The sequence below is a fragment of the Populus trichocarpa genome, chromosome 7 (assembly GCF_000002775.5).
Source record: "Populus trichocarpa isolate Nisqually-1 chromosome 7, P.trichocarpa_v4.1, whole genome shotgun sequence".
Taxonomy (NCBI): domain Eukaryota; kingdom Viridiplantae; phylum Streptophyta; class Magnoliopsida; order Malpighiales; family Salicaceae; genus Populus; species Populus trichocarpa.
This window is the reverse complement of record NC_037291.2, coordinates 4,887,850-4,906,643: the sequence shown is the minus strand read 5'-3', so window position 1 is coordinate 4,906,643 and position 18,794 is coordinate 4,887,850. Positions and strand designations below refer to the sequence as shown.

Sequence of the window (18,794 nt, the reverse complement as noted above, 5' to 3'; positions counted from 1 at the left end):
GGGTTTAAATTGAAGAAATTCGCAACCAATAACCTTTTTAGAAAAGGCGTCGAATTCTAGGGACTTAATTTGATTGAAGACAGGAGTGAAATTGAAGAAAATTAAAAGTTTGATGGTTAATTGAGGGTCAATTTGCATAAATCCAAAACTAAAGATCACAATGAAAAAGGCGCTAAAATTCGAGGCTAATATTGAAATTTAACGAGGGCAAAATTGCATTAAATCAAAAGTTTGGGGTGAATTAGGGGATGCAATTGAAAATAATTAAAACCTGAAGGATTAAATTAAACTTTGGCCAAATCCCTAAATTAAAATCCTAAAGTCAACACGGCGCTGTTTTGAAAAAAAACAACCAGACAATGCGTACTACACCCGTTGTGGTCTCGCCGGCCAACTACCCTACTACCACCACGGCGTCACCCCAAAATGGCCAACCCCGCCAGCTTTTAGCAGCCAATTTTCACATTTCATGATTGTACCTTTGAGCTACTGATTAGGATCCTTCCCAGTTGAATCAAAGGCCAAGATTTGTCCCCGATAAAAATAAAATTTTCCCTTTCCACCCCGTATAAATAGGGGTGGATTCTAGGCATTGAAAAACAAGAAATCATAGGCCAAAGTCGGAGACAAACCAGCCCCCCGGTTCTTATTTCTATTAGTCTTCTTCAACCTCTTTCCTCTCTTCTTTCTCCAACACTAGCTACACACTAGACTTCCCAGCATCACCAGAAACACCACTAGTAGCTTTTCTCCTTTGGCCAAGTAAGCCTTCATCTTCTTTTTCTTCTTAAAACCTCCCCCCGCCCCCGCCCCCGCCCCCGAGTAGCCATTTGCATGCAAAATTCATTCTGCATGTAAATGGCAAAGTGTAATTAACAAGAGAGAGGTTGGGCCTTCTATCGACCCAATATGATCAAATTGGGTTTGGGCTCTAGGCCTACCCCAACGTTTAAAAAAAAGAGAGGTTATGCCTTTTATCAGCCCAACCTAACTAAGTCGGGTTGGACCCATTTCCAACCCAAGAAAAAAAAAGGTTTGTTTGGCCATCAGTCGGCCCAACCTAACCGAGTCCAGCCCAGATAGCTGGGCTAGGTCCAACCCACTTAATAAATAAATAATATAATAATATCTAAAGTATATATATTTTAAAAAAATCAAATTTTTCAAAAGGCATTTTAAAAATATTTAGGGGTCCCTAGTATGTTTTTCCAACTATTTTGCATAATATCAAGTTGTAGACTTATACTGTAACATACAAACCCGGTATTAAAAATACTCAGTTTTCTTTGAGACTTCAAAAAAGAATCTACATATTTTCTAAAGAGAGATAAAATCGTTTTTATCATGTTTTAAGAAAATACAAAATGGATATCATAACTGGTTTATGATTATTCATTATGGTTTGGCCAAAATACAAAAAATATCATTATAATTTACTTGTCATTCAAAATGCTAGGACTTAGCTATATCCAAGAAATAAATAAGTTTGGTTCTTAAAATAGCTAGGATTTAACCCAATAAGATAGAGACTTCCTCACGAATGGAGATCTGCTTTGAAACTTAGACAAGACCAATAGACATAAATGTGACTTAGAATAACAATCAAACAACAATGCAATTTACCTTAGGTATGGTGCACTAGGGGTGATGCGTCTTTCCCTTGTATAACTAGTCTCTTACCCAAACTCTTGCAGACAATTAGGTTTTCTAGTAACTATAATATTAGATGACGACTCTTGACTTCACAATCATAATTTTATGATTAAACCCAAAACCCCTTTTTAACACATTCAAGAGACAGATCTGCCACTCAATGTCGTGCACATAACAATACACAACATCAAATAAGGGTATCCTAAAAACTAGAATACAAGAATAAATTCAAACACATCAACACCAACATAGAAAATAAAAATAAAAATAAAAAATGAATACTCACAACTAATATTTACAATAAAAAATAACGGTTTTACAAATATTTAAAATTATAAATCTAAAAAAAGAGGCAATGTTGTTACCGTTTGTGACTTTGCTTCTTGATGGCAATCAGCTAGATAGTTGGAATAGTAGCTCGAAAGAGTATTGTTGAGGCCACCCTCAAACCCATATGTCTATATTCTTAAAAGAAAAGAAGAAATACTTTTATTATTATTATTATTATTATTATTATTATTTGAAAAATAAAGAGTCGCGTATTAATTGCTTTCATTATTCATTAGGCAACAATCTCCAAGAAAAAAAACCTATAAATGGTTCATTTATCTTGGGATGGCTTGTAAATAATAAAAAATAATTAACACATCGTAAAGTTATAAAGTTGTGAGGAAATATGTGATATTTTTAATACAATAAAGTCATATATTAAATAATTTTATTATTTATCAATCAACATTCAAGGACAACGCCTAGTAACAATTCATTTATCTCATATGGATTTGTGAATAATAAAATTATTAATACATGAAAACTTGTAAGAAAGATTATTTTGAAGACATTTTAAATACAATGATGTAATGTATTAAACAATTTCATTACTCATCAGTCAACACTCTAGGACAATGCCTAGTAATAGTTCATTTATTCTTTGTGGATTTGTGAATAATAAAACTATTAATACACAATAACATTGAGAGGAAAAAATTAATTTAAATACAATAATTTAATATATTAATCGATTTTATTACCTAACAATCAACACACGAGGACATTGCTTAATGATGGTTTATTTATTCTCTGTGGGTTTATGAATAATAATACCATTAATACACACCATCATAGGGAAAAATATCTCGAAGACATTTTAAGTATAATAATGTAATGTTTTAAGTAATTTCATTACCCACCAATTAACGCTTTAAAACAGCATCTAATGACAATTCATTTAACCTATGTAGGTTTATGAATAATAAAATCATTAATACACAATAACATTACGTATTAACACACAACATAACAAGTTAAAAACAATATAAAACTTACACTGAGATCTAACATTTACATCTCGAATAAACCTATTGCAACCTATTCTCCCAACCTCATTACCAGAAATTGATTTCAACCTTATTTTACATTGAAAAATAATTCTTTGACAGCTTCGTACCTTCAGGATTTTCACACAATAATATAAACCCCAACAATTCAAATATTTTTTTATGAAAATATAAAAAAAATATTATAAGAATAAAATAAGCAAGGAAAAGTCTTTTTTTACCCCTGGAATATGCTGGAAACCGGCTAGAATTGTGATGCTGCACGGTTTGCACACGTTGTCGGGTGGATGTGGATATGGCACGTGGATTCACCTCCGGTAAAGGTAGGCCTGCATTAGGGGTGATCATTTTCGGTTCGATTCAGTTTTTATAAAAAAAAAATAACCAAACCAAAATTATAAAAAAAAACAATCGAAACAGGTTCAAACCGACCAGTTTCGGTTCTGTTTCTTTTTTAGAAGAAAAACCGGTTCAAACCGGTTTGGCTTGGTTTTGGCTCGGTTTTTTCCGGTTTTTTTTGTTTGGGTTCGGTTCGGTTTTTTCGATTTTAGACTTATAAAACCAAAACCGAACCGATCGGTTTTTTTAAAATTCTAGTCGGTTTTTTTAATTCTAATCGGTTTTTTTTCAGATTTGATTTTTTCAGTTTTCTCGGTTTAATCGATTTTTCAGTTTTTTTATTTACACCTAACTTAATCTGGATAACTATCTGGATACGTCTCCTTATTTTATTTTTTATTTTCTATACTGACAGTGAATCTCACCGCCACCACCTAGGGGAGGATTTCAAACCTAGGAAAGGTCCAAATTATCTCTTCTTAATGGTTTTCTCCCTCTTCATGGGTGTTTGGCTGCCACCATTGTCGTTGTCGTGGTTTATAGTGCATGTCGTTGTTACCGAGAGATAAGAGAAGTGGTTGGGCAGAGAAGAGGAGAGATGGACTTTTTTAGTTGGTGTGGAGGAGAGAGGGGTTGCAATGGTCACTGTCATTTAGTGTAAAGGCATCTGGTTGGGGTGATTGAAAATTGTGAGAGATGAGAATGAGGAAAGAGAGAGTTGCGCACTTTTTTTTCTTCTGTTTTTTTTCTTTTTATTATCCCTTTATCTTTTAGTTACTTGGAAAGCGGGTCGATACTTCATGTTTATTTTGTCTTCTCTCCTTCTTGATTATCATTCCACTCATTATTTATTTTATTTCATTCTTGTTTCTTCTTTTTTTTAATTTCAATTTCAATACTTTGATTTTAAAAAAAAATTATCAATAGAAGCAAAATAATCCAAATTTATAAAATAGCTAGAAATTGACCAAATTGCATCAAAAAATCATTTTTTTTTATTTTCGAAAATATGCTCGGAGGTAACAACACAAGTTACGATTTTGTTGAGCCATGACTATTTTGTTTTTTAGTGTTAACAATTACATGGTAATTTTAAGCTGATCTGGTTCGACTACAGATTGAATTACAGCGATACAGCTATGAAAGGGTATCCCCCGCGTTAAGTTTAGAAAGCGTTCTCTGTTTGCGTCCATGTGTTTCAAGTCCTCTGTATCGGACAGAAATAATGGGCAAGATCTATAATGCAGAAACAATTCTTTTCTTTGTTTCTGTGTTTCTGTTTTTTTTCTTCCCCAACAGCACTGAAACACAATACGCGGCTTTAATTATATTTTGTACACAGGCAAGCCTGGAAAGATGCTCAAGAAATAACTCTGTGCATAAACAGCTGAAGTTATTCCTCTGCAAATCAAATTTGACTGCCATCTGATATATTGCTGGCAACTGGAACTGAATGCTTAAAATATCTTGCTGTCAAAGTTTGATCACTCTACTTCTATCTGTTTAGATGGACAGCACCGGGAGAAACATGTAAAGCCCCTGGAAATGAGATAAATTATAAACGCAACATATGCACCTGTAAAACCGCATACTACAGTGGTAAACGCTACTCCGGTCACTTCATTGAAGAAAAAGTCGAGCAAAAGGTAACCATTGATTACCATCACCAGGGCAGCCACAAGCCAAGCTACCATCTGCAAAGGGCAAAAGAAGGTTCGAACAATGCATCACTTCCTTGTAATAATAAATTAGGTTACATAAAACAGACCCCCCAGTAACAAGAACAGCAACTTAACAGCAGCATATGATTCCCATGTGTCTGGCATAAATGAAGGTACAGTCCCATATTTTTTCATTCTCAGCATCCTTAAACAGATCCCCATGAACGAACCATTTCATGATATAGTCAACAAGAAATGATCACTAATACATGTCACTGCGTGTAACATGGTTGATGCCACACTTCATGTGAGTTGCATGCATCTAGATGATGTTTGGGGCAAAAGGTCCCGGATACAGAATACCCTCATTAGCAAATGACAAAAATTAATCCAATCACCCATATGATTCTCAGTTCTAGGCATGCATGAAACTAGTTTCCCTCATAGAGGTGTCACTTAACACCTTCACCCATGACTATCTGCATCTTTTCACTTACAATAAAGCTAGATCAGCTACATGTAAAAATCTTGTAATAATTCAATTTTTTACCCAAGATTCATCCATCACATGCATAATTTCAGACATGTTTACACATTAACAGAATGTCACATGATTTTGACTTTATGATGCATTGGAGTATTGAAGAACGACACAAGTTGAGAGATTTGGTTATATGGAGATTCCAAAGAATTGAAAAAGGCAATTGGTTCCTTGATTTAGTCAACTGACACCAATTTAAAGGGCTATCTTGAGCTTCAAGACAAATACCGCAGAAAAACAGACTAGTCAACATACCTTAAGAATGGGGCCGATTTTGAAAGTGCCCATGATTTGCTCCTTGGATACTAAGCAGAGAAGAGGGATGAGTGCAAAAGGAATCTGTATTGACTGCAGCACATTTAGCCATTCATTCAGAACATCTAGTGAGTCTTCGGAGGTATCAAAAACAAGTGCAACAATCATAGTTGGGATGATAGCACAGCTTCGAGTGATCAATGCCCTAAGCCATTTCTTTAACCTCAAGTTCAGGAAACCTCCCATGATAAACTGTCCTGCATAAGTGCCAGTAATGGTGCTGCTTTGGCCAGCTGCTAATAATCCAATACCCCAGATGTATAAAATTGGGAAAAATCCACCCCCGTATTTGTCTTGAAGATATTGCCCTGCATTTACAAGGCCAATACTATTGGCTAGTTCTGTCCCGTAGAAACCTTTAGCAAAAACAGTCGTCACAAACAAATTGATTACGAACGATATTACAAGGGCAGTGGTTGACTCTATGGAGTAGTATCTGAGAGCTTCTTGAACCCGGTCTTTCTTATTGTGGTCGATCTCCCTTGACTGTACAAGAGCAGAATGCAAGAACACATTGTGAGGCATGATAATGCAACCCACAACTCCAACAGCCTGTTGTATTGTTCTGGAGCTAAGTTTTGGAATTAAGATACCTACACCAACAGAGAATCCAATTAACTCTCTCCAAGATACAAGGTAGCATTACAGTCAGACAAATGGAAAGAAACCAAGGAAACTGGAATCTTAAATTGAAATCTTAAGTTAAGCATGACATTACTCACCCAGAAAAAGTTCGGAGGCACTGGGTTTTGCATCTGCAAACATCCATCCAAATGTAACTGCCATTATTCCAATAAGGACCGCAAATACAGCCTCCAATTTTCTCACACCGTAGTTCTCTAGAAATAGGAAGATGAAGCTGTATTGACACAAGAAATGAATAGCATCACCACAATGAACTATACTTTTCTACAAGAAAATTAACGTATACTCTGTTTGATTGCTACAGAACTGAAAACAGGAGGGAAAGTCTCTCCAGTTTCCAGGAAACAAACAAAAGATCGATAATTTATGGCTTCTGTGCAGTAATTTACATATATCCAACTCCGGGCGACAACAGTAATTGATTAATTACTTATCCTTTTAATTTACTGATAGCTTACCTGATTTACTTATTCTCCAACAACAACATAATTCATGTAAAATCACAGATAAAGTACTTGAAAAGTTGAAGCCTTCAAATTAAAAGGCCCAAAAAAATTCAACAGACAAAAATCCGAAAACCGAGAAACAATTACTAAAAGACAACACAATAGAATAAAGCCTTACAATCTTAAAAATGGAAAAAATCTTGTATTCAAAAACCAAAAGATCCAAAAAGAATTAGAAACTCTAAATCAAACGTCCTCAGCTTGATAAACAAAATCCCCTCAAAACACCATCAACTTAAACCCAAAACAACACAAAAAAAAAGAGCCAAAACCAACCAATCCAAACAAAATGGTATTCAAAACAAGGAATTACCAATCACAAGCAGTAATAGTAACACCAGCCCACAAAGGCACAAACCCATTACTCAAGATCTTAATAGCAATAGCACTTCCAATAACCTCTTGTATATCAGCACCAATCAAAGCCAACTCAGCCATAATCCACAAAACCATTGAAGCCCAGGTTGGATACTCTTCTCTACACAGCTCAGCTAAATGCCTCCCTGTAGCCACTCCAAGCCTCGCTGAAAGCAACTGCACCAACAACCCCATAGCAGTAGCCCATAAAAGAAGCCAAAGCAAAGAGTAGCCTGCGATTGCACCAGCCTGAAGATCCCCTTCCAAATTCCCAGGATCCAAAAACGCAATGGACATTAAAAACCCAGGACCAGTAAACAACCATAACTTTTTCCATGAAAACGGTGGCAACACCGTTGAGCCACCGCTTTCCGTGTCAGAATCAACCCCAATTATGAGCACTTTCTCATCAGAATCATAAGCTCTTTCTTCTTCTTCTTGCAATAAAGGTTGGTAGTTTTCTTCTACAGGCATGATTCTGTTACTTACAACAAGAAGTCTACTGTTAATGTCTGTGTTTCAAGATGGCTGGTGTCTGTTCTTTTAAGATGGAGGATAAACTGAGAGAGATATCTAAAGCTACCGGTCCTTTCCTCTCTCTCTTCCACTTTTATTCCTTTTTATTTTTAATCAGAGAAAAACGAATTGGAGTGTGAAACGTGGAACAGCATGTTAGCGCAACTAGGAATGGTTTTAGGGGTGTTAACGTCATTCAGTGGGTGTTTGGCCATGCTCGGCCGCTAAAAATAAAAATAAAAACAATTATATATACTGGTTTTTCCGGTTTTTATATAATTTTTTTTAAATATAAATTAAAATTTTATATGTACATGTAATTAAATAAATAAAAAATTATTTGTATTAATAAATAAAATAATAGTTATTAATGATAAATAAATAAAAATCAAAATATATATAGATAAATATATTTTACCTCACAATACAAGTTTTTAACCCAACTTTATTTAATAATTTTATTTATTAAAAAAAAATTTATTTAATAAAATGATAATAAAAATAAACATATGAAATTGATTGGATAAGATAAAAGAAAAAAATATTATATATAATTATACATATTAGAAATATTATCAAAAAAATAAATATCATCTATTTATATAAAATATAAAAAAGAATAAATTATAAATGAATTAGAATAATTTGGTTCAAAAAATTAAATACATAAAAAATAATTATTATTTAAAAGATTCTAAACAAACAAAATAAAAGATAATGAATATTAAGTGTTGATAGGTCAAGCCAAGACTTAGTGGTGCCTGACACATTTTGTAAGGGCATGCACGCTTAAACTTTTAATTTTTCTTGCTAATAGATGGCACCCCTAATGTTTTTTTAAAAAAAAATATTGACACGTCGTTTAATTTTACCCAAATTATGAGCACTATGATGGCTAAAACATTAGGATTAAAGGTTTTTTTAACCCAAAAATCCATTTTTCAACCTGTTTTTTTTACTCTAAACACCTAAAAATACCCTACAAACCTTATTAAATCAATTCATGACCTTAAAAAAACCACCTCAAAACTTAAAATCAACTAGAAATAAAAGAAAATCTTCTTGAGCTCAAATCTATTTTTTTAGTCACTTTCAAGATAAAAAAAAGCACACACACATTTATGTAGAACTTCTCTCATTATATTGAACTATTTGACATAAAAATTGATTATTTTAGTGGTCGAAATTGATATCAACATTATTTTTTTCTCTTTATTACTAGAATCCAGCGACTTTCTCGCTTCTCTCTTAAATCAAGAATTAAAAAAATATAAAATTTTGAATTAAAATTGATTTTTTTCAAGAAATTAAAAATAAGAGGAATATGGTCGGCATAAGATTTTTGAAGTGGACATTTGTTAGCTTTTAAAATTCGAATTTGAAAATATAGCACCGCACCCAAATAGGAAAAAAAAATTATGTACACTCAATTAGAAATAAAATACAATGTTTATAAATACTTGGCGTATATGTAGATACTAACATGTCAATATGCATTTGACGGAATCTAATAGAAATAATTGATTAAAAACATTTAAAAGTTCACATACTCAAATAGCATAAATAAACATTGATACACTTAAATAGAAAAAAAAATTAAAAGTTTGTACACCAAAAATATCATCATTTCTTATTTATCTTGTATTGTTAAATTTGCACTGTTTTTTTTATCACGTATTTGCTCTACATTAGAAAGTACTTTTTAAAATACATTAGAATTTAATAAAGCATTGTAGTAATTTTTTTAAAAAAATATTTTTAGATAATTTTGAATTATTTTTTTAAAATAATGTTTTCCAAAAAGCATTGTAGTAATGTTTTTAAAATTAATGATGTATCAAATAAATATGACCCCCTTCTCATCCTTACCTTTCCTAAACAAAAATGTTTCTTTACATGTTAATGATTTATAAATTAAAAAAAAAAAATTATTTCCTCACACATTAATGATGTACTAGATAAAAAAATTATTTTATATGTTTTTCTTCTTAATATTTGTATATTTTTAAATCAGCTCTCCGTAATTATTTGTTTTCAAAACTTTTTAGCTATCAAAACAATTTATTTCTTAACGTTATTTTATTCCCAAAATCTTATTTATAATTATTACTTAACTTGCTAAGTTAAGTATTGAAATTTAAATTGACTACAAAATCTTATTGAGTTTTAATTTAATTACAACTAATTATTTTTATTGATAATTATCATAGTTATTAATTAATCTAATAAGTTAAGTAATTCTATTGAAATTTAAAAGGATTAATATTGAGAATAAAATGACATTAATAAACTAGTTATTTTGATTTTGATGAGTATTATTTAAAATTTTAATTTAAATTAAAAAAATTTAATAATTACGAGAAAAAATAATATAAATTATATATTAATACCTTGATATTAAGATGAGTTATATGTTTCAAGTTTTAAAAAATAAAAAAAATATTATTTTAATATATTTTTAAATAAAAATTATTTTCAAAAAACAATTACCATAAAATATAAAACACTTCGCTTGTGTGAGTAACTAATAATTCAGCTTGTGAGAGGGTGTCGTTCTAAAAGTTAAAATACAAGGATTGATGAAAGATAGTACGGATAGAAAGTGTTTCTAGCTATAAACTGACCCGAATTCCACCACCTTCGTAAAATGAAAAAGATTCCATTCATGTTATGCTGGAAAGAACTAAAAGATATCGCTTAGGTGCCAGCTCACCTCCTTTACTGAAAGAGGTGATTTTTTTTTATTTCCCCTTTTTTATATTCATTTTTATCTTTTTCTTTCTTTCTTTAATAAATATTGATTTTGAATTAATCTTTATATATTGTTGTAATTTATTTTCTATAAAATTATCACAATTTTAAACAAATATCTCAATATTTAGTTTGTGTTTAATTTAACAAGTATCTATTTTTTTATTGTATAGTAAAGCAAAAATAGTTAAAAAAAAATAAAAGTTTTTAAACTCAATTTAATTTATAAACCAGATCGTAAATTTGACAGTTTAAGCTATAAAATCTGTGTCAATCCAATATGTTATCGTTTCAATATTAAAATAAAACGACATCTTGGATTCTTTTTAAAGTTAAACCATATTTTTTATCGGTCATCTAACTTGCCTTGAGACCTATGAAGTCGACTAAGTCACGACAATGTAATTTCCACACAGTTTAATTTTAAACTTGGAATAAACAAAGTCTAAGTCGGAAAATTTTAAAATTAAACTACTGAACCAAATTTAATAATAATATTATGAATCATGCAAGAATAAAGATAAAAATCTTGTTTTTTTTTCTTTATGAAAATTATAAAATAGGTATGTGTTATCTAAATACATCATACGCGGCTTTGATGATTTTCGGTGTTCTATAAAAAGGTTCACTTACAATTAGTGCCTTTCTTATTATTATCCAAACAAGTTTTTGTGGTAAGTACAATTTTCTTGTAAGAAAAAAAAAAATAGAGAAATGAATAGGTTATTGATTTTACAATAACAACAATAATAAAAAATCGTAAGCAAGTAACACTAGAAGAACATAAGCATGGTTGTATTTCTCATTTCAGCGATTTTTTTTTAATTTTTTGGAAAGCAATAATTGACAAAAGAATAACTTTGATAAAAAGTATAATCAATTTTAAATCAATAGTTTTATAAGCATGTAAAGGTTAAATTAAATAAATCACTTATCCAAATTTTTATGATTTTAAAGCATCTTTCTGAACTATGTTTTATAAAAATAATATTTTTTTATTAAAAAATAATATTTTTTTTTATGTTTTAGATCATTTTGATATGTTGATCTTAAAAATAATTTTTAAAAAATAAAAAAATTATTTTGATATATTTTAGTACGAAAAATACTTTAAAAAACAACCATAATCACACTTCCAAACAAGTTATAAATACCTGTCTTATTATTCAATTGATTGATTGATTATATTTTGTCACGTTATACACTATTACGAAAGAATACTATTTTAGATTTGATTAGAAGAAGTAAAAGGAGGAACCTTCCGATGAAAACCAAACATCCGAAACTCTTTGAGGTTCATTCAGTTCTTGTCCTTAGTTCGTCAATTCCCCACCCTTTTTGTAGCTTGACACATCAGGCTAGACTTATCATCCGAAACTCTTTTATCAGCCATCGTAATTCTTTTATATATATATATATATATATATATATATATATATATATATATATATATATATTTTAACCGTTATTGTGATTTAAGAAAAGCACTTTTATATATTAAATCAAAATCATTCTCAAACTAGTTTTAGTTGATATATATATACACAGCCAAACTGATATTATTATTTTTTTAAAAAAAACTTACAACCATAAACAATAACATGAGAAGCATACGGAACCAACGTCCACGGGATATTCGGGGTGTATTTAATATTGCAGTAAAAAATGTTTTTTTAAAGTATTTATTTTTAAATGTATTGAAATAATATTTTTTTATTTTTAAAAATTTATTTTTAACATTAACTTATTATAAAAATATAAAAAAATTAATTTTAAAAAATAATAAATTTAATTTTTTTAAAATATTTTTAAAACACAAAAGAATAGAATATGAACATGTTTGAGAATGTGGTTACTTTACAAAATACTTTTCATTAAAAAATATATTATAATAATATTTTTTATTTTTAAAAAATTATTTTTAATATTAGTGTATGATTTAAAAATACCAAAAAAATATTATTTTAAAATAAAATAAAATTTTAAATTTTTTTTAAAATATTTTTGAAAAAAAAATGAATATCTAAATAACTTCAAGGCTAATTAACCCGGATTAAAGTACAGTGGAACCAACTTTGGAGTCCACTGTCTGTCCATTTCTGTCATTGTACTGAAAGGGATCAGAATTGAAGCAAAGTGGCAAGACGACGTGGCAACAACTATAAGATAAGCACGAGGAAAGACGAATCTGATTGTGCCTTTCTGTGGGGGCAACGAGTGAACTGACGATTTGGTCGTGATTTGCACGAGGCATTGCGTGTCCCTTTGACGACAAAAGTAGTGCTAGAATAAAAAAAAATATATTCTGTCCGGTTCTTTTCTTGAGCAGGCATGGCATGGCATGGCATGGCATTTAACTTTGCTTTACTTAGTTCGGTGCAAGAGAAGAGACCGCCGTTGTTCTTTCAATCTCCGTTGTTCCAGTTCAACGTTGTTTTTTTTTTTTTTTTTTTTTTTTTTTTTTTTTTATTATTATTATTAATCAACGCGCGGATCCATTCCAAAAAACTTATTTAATTTTATAATTATAAAAATAAATATTGTTAAAAATTTAAAAGCTTAAAATTCTTGGGTAAGAAAAATATTCTTAAAATTATTGTTAATAAATATTGTTAAATAATTGTCAAAATTCAAATGGTATAAACTCAGTAGAAAAATTATATTTTTTTAGTCAGGAGTCCCCCTTTTCTTTTATTCATTTGTTTCTTTTTTATTTTGATAAAAATATATATATTTTTTTTTATCAAAAATATAATTTTTTAAATAAAAACTTATCATGATCTCTTAACAAACCAAAATAACGTTTTGAATATTTTCAAAAGCAAAATAAAAAATAATAATTAATTTGAGAAAGTGATATAAAAAATTATAAAATATATATATTTTATTTTTATTGAATATTTATGAACAAATGTTTTGATATACCACTATCATGATTAATAATTTCATTTAAAGATAATTTCATTATAAAATTAAATAAATAAATAAATAAAAAGTTGCAAGATCTAAAAAAGACAAGGTGCTGTAGGGCAATGTGTCATCAGACTTGTGCATTTGACCTCTTAAACGAACCTAGGAGCGCCCATTTTTTATTTATTTTTATTTAAACTGAAGTCAGCCTAGCTATAGTTTTTTAACATATGTGACGACACATCTTCCACCCGTGAAAATTATGTGTCGCCCATTGAAACAAATTTTGGGCACCCTTGGTGGCAAAAAAGAAAAAAGAAAAAAAATGTCGGGATGATTTAGTATGTGAAAATCCAAATAATTTTAATTTAAAAACACCACAAAAACGAAACTCATTTTAAACCTTAAAATAGCTTGTGATTGATCTAATAACTCGAAATAAAATTGAATAAAAAAAATATTTCTAAATCTAGATTTAATTTTTGTAATATGATTAAAGATAAAATCATGTCCGTTGAACTCTCTTTTCATAAAAAACATATTAGGATTAGATTTTTTTTTTTATAGTTCAAATGTGATTGATTAAAATTTTTTTATAAATATATATTTTAGTACGTTTCTCTCTTATTTTTTAATATTCAGGAACTAAAATGTAATAAAAATAAGATTTAGGGAAATATAAATTTTTAAAACTACAATGACAAAATATGTAAAAACTTTAAAATTGAGGTGTCATATCATAACATAACTTGCCTAAATTTTGCTCCATGGATTAACACAATGAAAGGGGAGAGAGGCTACGATGCTTAACTAACAAACATCTCAAATATTTTAGTTTCTTTGTTAATTTAACGACTCTGTAATAAATGAATTACCAAAAAAAAATGATAAAAAAAACTTTATTTAGTAGAAGATATTGACTATTGGATTTGTTTTCAAGTCCAAGTAAACAAGAGAGAGATAAGAAATTTATTATTTTTCAAATCTTTTGATGAAGATTTTTTTTCTAAACAGTACAATATTTAGATCAATTTTGTTAATTGATTGTTGGATCTTTGATTAATGTACTCCATGTTAATTTTTTTTCTTTCTTCTACTAAGAAGAAACTATAATCATAAACTAAATCTTGAGTAGAGACAAGCAGCAACCTCACAAATCAACGAGTGTGAAACTCTTAACTTGATTTTATTTGTGTATTTGGAACCCTTTAAATTGAATTTAATTTATAAGTTTGGATAGAATTTCATGTTTGAAACTATTGTGAGTGTCAAGAATTGAATTTCAAATGAAATTTAATTTCTAAAAATGATACAAAAGTAAATAAGAGGTCAACCCCTTTGATTTGCTACATAAATATGAGAAATTAATGTTAAAAATTAGCTTTCTTAAAATACCTATCTACCCATCTTTTGTTTTTTAGATCTTTGAAATAATAAGATGAGGGTGAGGGTAATATAAAAAATAAAATAAATTGAATTCTATCTTTTTTAAACATCTGAATTCAATTTAATTTTCAGTTGAATTCAAATTGAATACTATAATTGAATTCAAATACAGTAGAGAATTGGTTCCAAACAGTCTCTTATGTATTCAAGTTTTATTTCTTTTAAGCATCTTTAACTAACGTTCACATATATAGCGCATCCTGAAAATTTGGTGTCATTGATAGATTTTTAACATGTATCAAACCTTGTAATTTTATATTCATATATAAAGATTGTTTTTTCAATTTTGAAAAACTATCCATGAAGAGTCGAGATAGGTAGCATTGAAACACCATTAATTACTAAAACATTATAAAAAGGCCTAAGGCATAAAACGTCATTGAAAAATAATTCAAACCAAAAGTGACAACCTCTTGGTATTCACTAAGGTAAGATGTTATGTAATTCAGTATGACTATAAAAGACAATGTGGACCTTTACATATAAAGTTTTAATTACTATTTTGATGCATGCTAGTTTATTATATCTAAACAAAACATGAAACTTTTAGACATTCATTATCTATGAAAATAAAATCTTACCAAAGAGCATCATATGAAACTAGTAAAAAGAAAAAAAGAAATAAAGAAGAGTTTTATAGCATAATTGAATACTTAGAAGTATTTATATAATATTTTAAAAATAATTTTAACAAATCCTTTAGATTACCTAAACATAGAACTATAGTGTTAGAAATATTGCAATATATATTGGATATGTTAATAAGATAAATTGAAGAGAAAAGTTTAAAGGAAAGCTAGTGTTGAAAATATTCCTAGAAAGCTTCATTGGCTAAGCAAGTTAGAAAAAGAATTTTATAATTCAAATATTTTAGACTTTGCTTTTGATTCATCACAATTTACACTGAATTTTCAAGATACATGCGAAAAATCTACAGTTCAATAACTAAAGTGTAATAAAGACATGACACATGGCATGTATACAACAATATTCCATCACTGTATCATGATCCTACATTATAATAACTTGTATGAATAAGAGTAAAACTGAGTGGGTGGTCTCTATTGTCATAACCCTTTTTTGGGTTATTTCTCAAATGCGTTTTATTCACTGTGCATGCATTAAAAAAAAAAAACCAAAACAGTGTCGTTTTGAACGACACTATTCTTCTTCTTTCCCTGGACACGCAGAGGCAGGGGGATAAGAAGTTTCTCTCCCCTGCAACGCCACTCTCTTTCTCCCCACTTGCCCAAACTCTAACACAACCCACACCCCTTACTTGCCACCATGATGAAGATTGGACAGGGAAGCCATACCATGCGGGCGGCTGAGGCGACTGTACAGAGGCCGCCCCAGCCATCCTTCCCTGTCTCCATGATTGGATAGAGGTAGGGTAGCTCCCGTTTCCCCTGTTCTATAAATACCCCGCTCAACAGGTCGAGCAAAGAGGGGAGAAAAATCTGGAGGAACAAATGATGAGTTTTTAGGGGGACGAACGACAGATAATGAGGGGGGAGCATTTTGAGATGAACAGAGAGGGGGGAAGATTTTGGGAGAAGGAATAAGATAGTTGAAAACAGAGACAAACAAAGAAACAAACAAAAAAAAACAAAGAAGGGAAGAAGAAAGAAAGAAACATGGAAAAAAAAAAAAGAAACAGAGAGGAAAAAACAGAAACAAAAGACATAAATGAGAGAGAGAAAGAAAACAGAACAATAGAAAAAAACAGAGGCTGGTGTCTGTATAGAGAAAGGGCAGAATCACCACCTAGAACCAGCAGCAACCTCCGCAAACCATAACATCGTCGCGAGCTGCACCGCCGTCTACGCCAGGTAACCTTCTCTCATCGTCACCCCACTTCTTCCTCGCTTGCAGCGAGGTTGCTGCATGCAAAATGATAATTCATTTTGCATGCAGCACAAATAGTTGGGCTGATCGCGACCTAGTTTTGTTTGGGTCGAGTATTGGCCCAACTTGTGGTTTTGGGTTGAGTTTCGGCCTAGTTTATTTGGGTCAAGTCTTGGCCCAGTTTTTGTTTTGGGACGATCTCGGCCCAATTTATTTGGGTCGAGTCTCAACCTAGCATGTGTTTTGGGGCCTGTCTCAACCCAACTTTTCTTTGGGGCCCGTCTGGACCCAATTAATTTTGGGTTCGGACATGCAACTCATTTTTTGTTGGGGACGGTTTGGACCCTATTCATTTTGGGTCCAGGCGCGACCCAACTCTCTTATGGGTCCGGTCTGGACCTAGTTCCTCTCTAGGCCAGTCTTTGCCCTGAATTTGGGCCCAACTATGGTGGACTCAGCCCACAGGATTGGGCTGGGCCCAAACCCAATAATTATATTATATAATATTTTTTTTAAATTAAAAAATCAAAAAATTCCAAAAAATTTCAAAAACTATTTTTTTAAAATATGTGATTTTATCACAAGTTTTCCTACCATTTTTTTATATTAATATCGATCTGTATTTTTATACTTTAAAGATACAAATCCGGTATTAAAATACCCGGTTTTCGTCAAAACATTGCAAAAATTGCACAAAAAAAACAAAAAAGATGTCTTGTTTTCTTGCATAAGACTAAGTATCTCAAAAAAAAAAAAATCATATTTGCATTCAACAAAAATTCAAAAATATGTGTTAGCATGCATTTTGGCTTTAATAACCATTTTATTAAAGCCATGAGAACTAGGTCAATATTTCAAAAATACCTAAAAAATATTTTGTTTTCTTTTAGTATTTGAGATTATGAATTTATACGCAAAACATATTTCCGATAAAAAAATGTAATTCTTTTGTTGACATTAGAACGGTTAGGTTTTACCCTACAAGATCAGAATCTCCTCACTAAGAAGAGCTTTTCTCGAACCATAGACAGATCAACAAATATAAAATACAAAAATGCCTTAAATTTTATCAGACAATCAAACAATACAACTTATCTTAGGTAGGGCGTATTTGGGGTATTAATACTTTCCCTTTACGCAACCAGTCCCCGTACTCGATTTCTAAGACAAGTTAGGGCTTTTAGTGACCAAAATACTAGGTGGCGACTTCCATTCCGTCCATACACTAACAAAAGACAAGGAATCCTTTTCTCCCCTATTTTCCTGATTTTTCCAGGATAACAAAACCTGAGAGTGGACGATCGCTGCGACTCTGCAGACGTGCGACAGCTGTCGAAACCACAAAAAAATAATTCTGACTTTTCTCACTTTTTAAGGAGTTGATTTTTGTAACACGATAGTGAAATCTAGGTCGAACCCAAGAGAAATTATTCCAATTCTTCTAACAAGAAACTAAAATAAAGATTAGGGATTAATAAGGAAACTAAAAAAAATTAAACTTCTAAAAATAATATAAAAGATAATTTAGTGTTTATATGCTCGGTTCAAAGAGATTGTCCATTCAACAAATTAGATTGATCATCAAAGTAAAATAAGTATTCTTTTAATTCAAGCAAATACTTAAATTCCTTTAAGCAAGAAAGATAAAAAAAGATTAAATTAATTAGAAAAAATCCACTTATTCATTCCTTAACATCAATCGAATTAAACATTGAAAATAAATTTTTATATTCGGTGACAAAATCTTTAAGAGCGAAAAACGATAAAGTATTTCAAGCTATCGTTAAAAAGTTTAATGATTTTTTCTTATCTTATTTTTTTAACCTGAAAGTTAAATCAACCTAATTCATTTATTTTGCCCCTTTTTTGTTCCAAATCAACAATTATGTATTGAAAAATTCATAAAAAGAAAATTATACTTACCACAGAAACCATTCAGAAAGCTTGAATGAAAACAATACATTATGTA

General features: G+C 30.3%; 1 protein-coding gene across 1 annotated transcript; it reads right to left on the bottom strand.

The window, feature by feature from the left end:
• Nucleotides 1–4,631: 4,631 nt before the first annotated feature.
• On the bottom strand, nt 4,632–8,003 carry LOC18101157 (metal transporter Nramp3). Its single transcript, XM_006380609.3, has 4 exons — nt 7,311–8,003; nt 6,569–6,705; nt 5,787–6,439; nt 4,632–5,023 (listed from the first exon to the last, which is right to left on the bottom strand). The coding sequence occupies exons 1-4, from the start codon at nt 7,826–7,828 to the stop codon at nt 4,814–4,816; spliced, it is 1,518 nt and encodes a 505-aa protein (XP_006380671.2). The 5' UTR covers nt 7,829–8,003; the 3' UTR covers nt 4,632–4,813.
• Nucleotides 8,004–18,794: the final 10,791 nt, after the last annotated feature.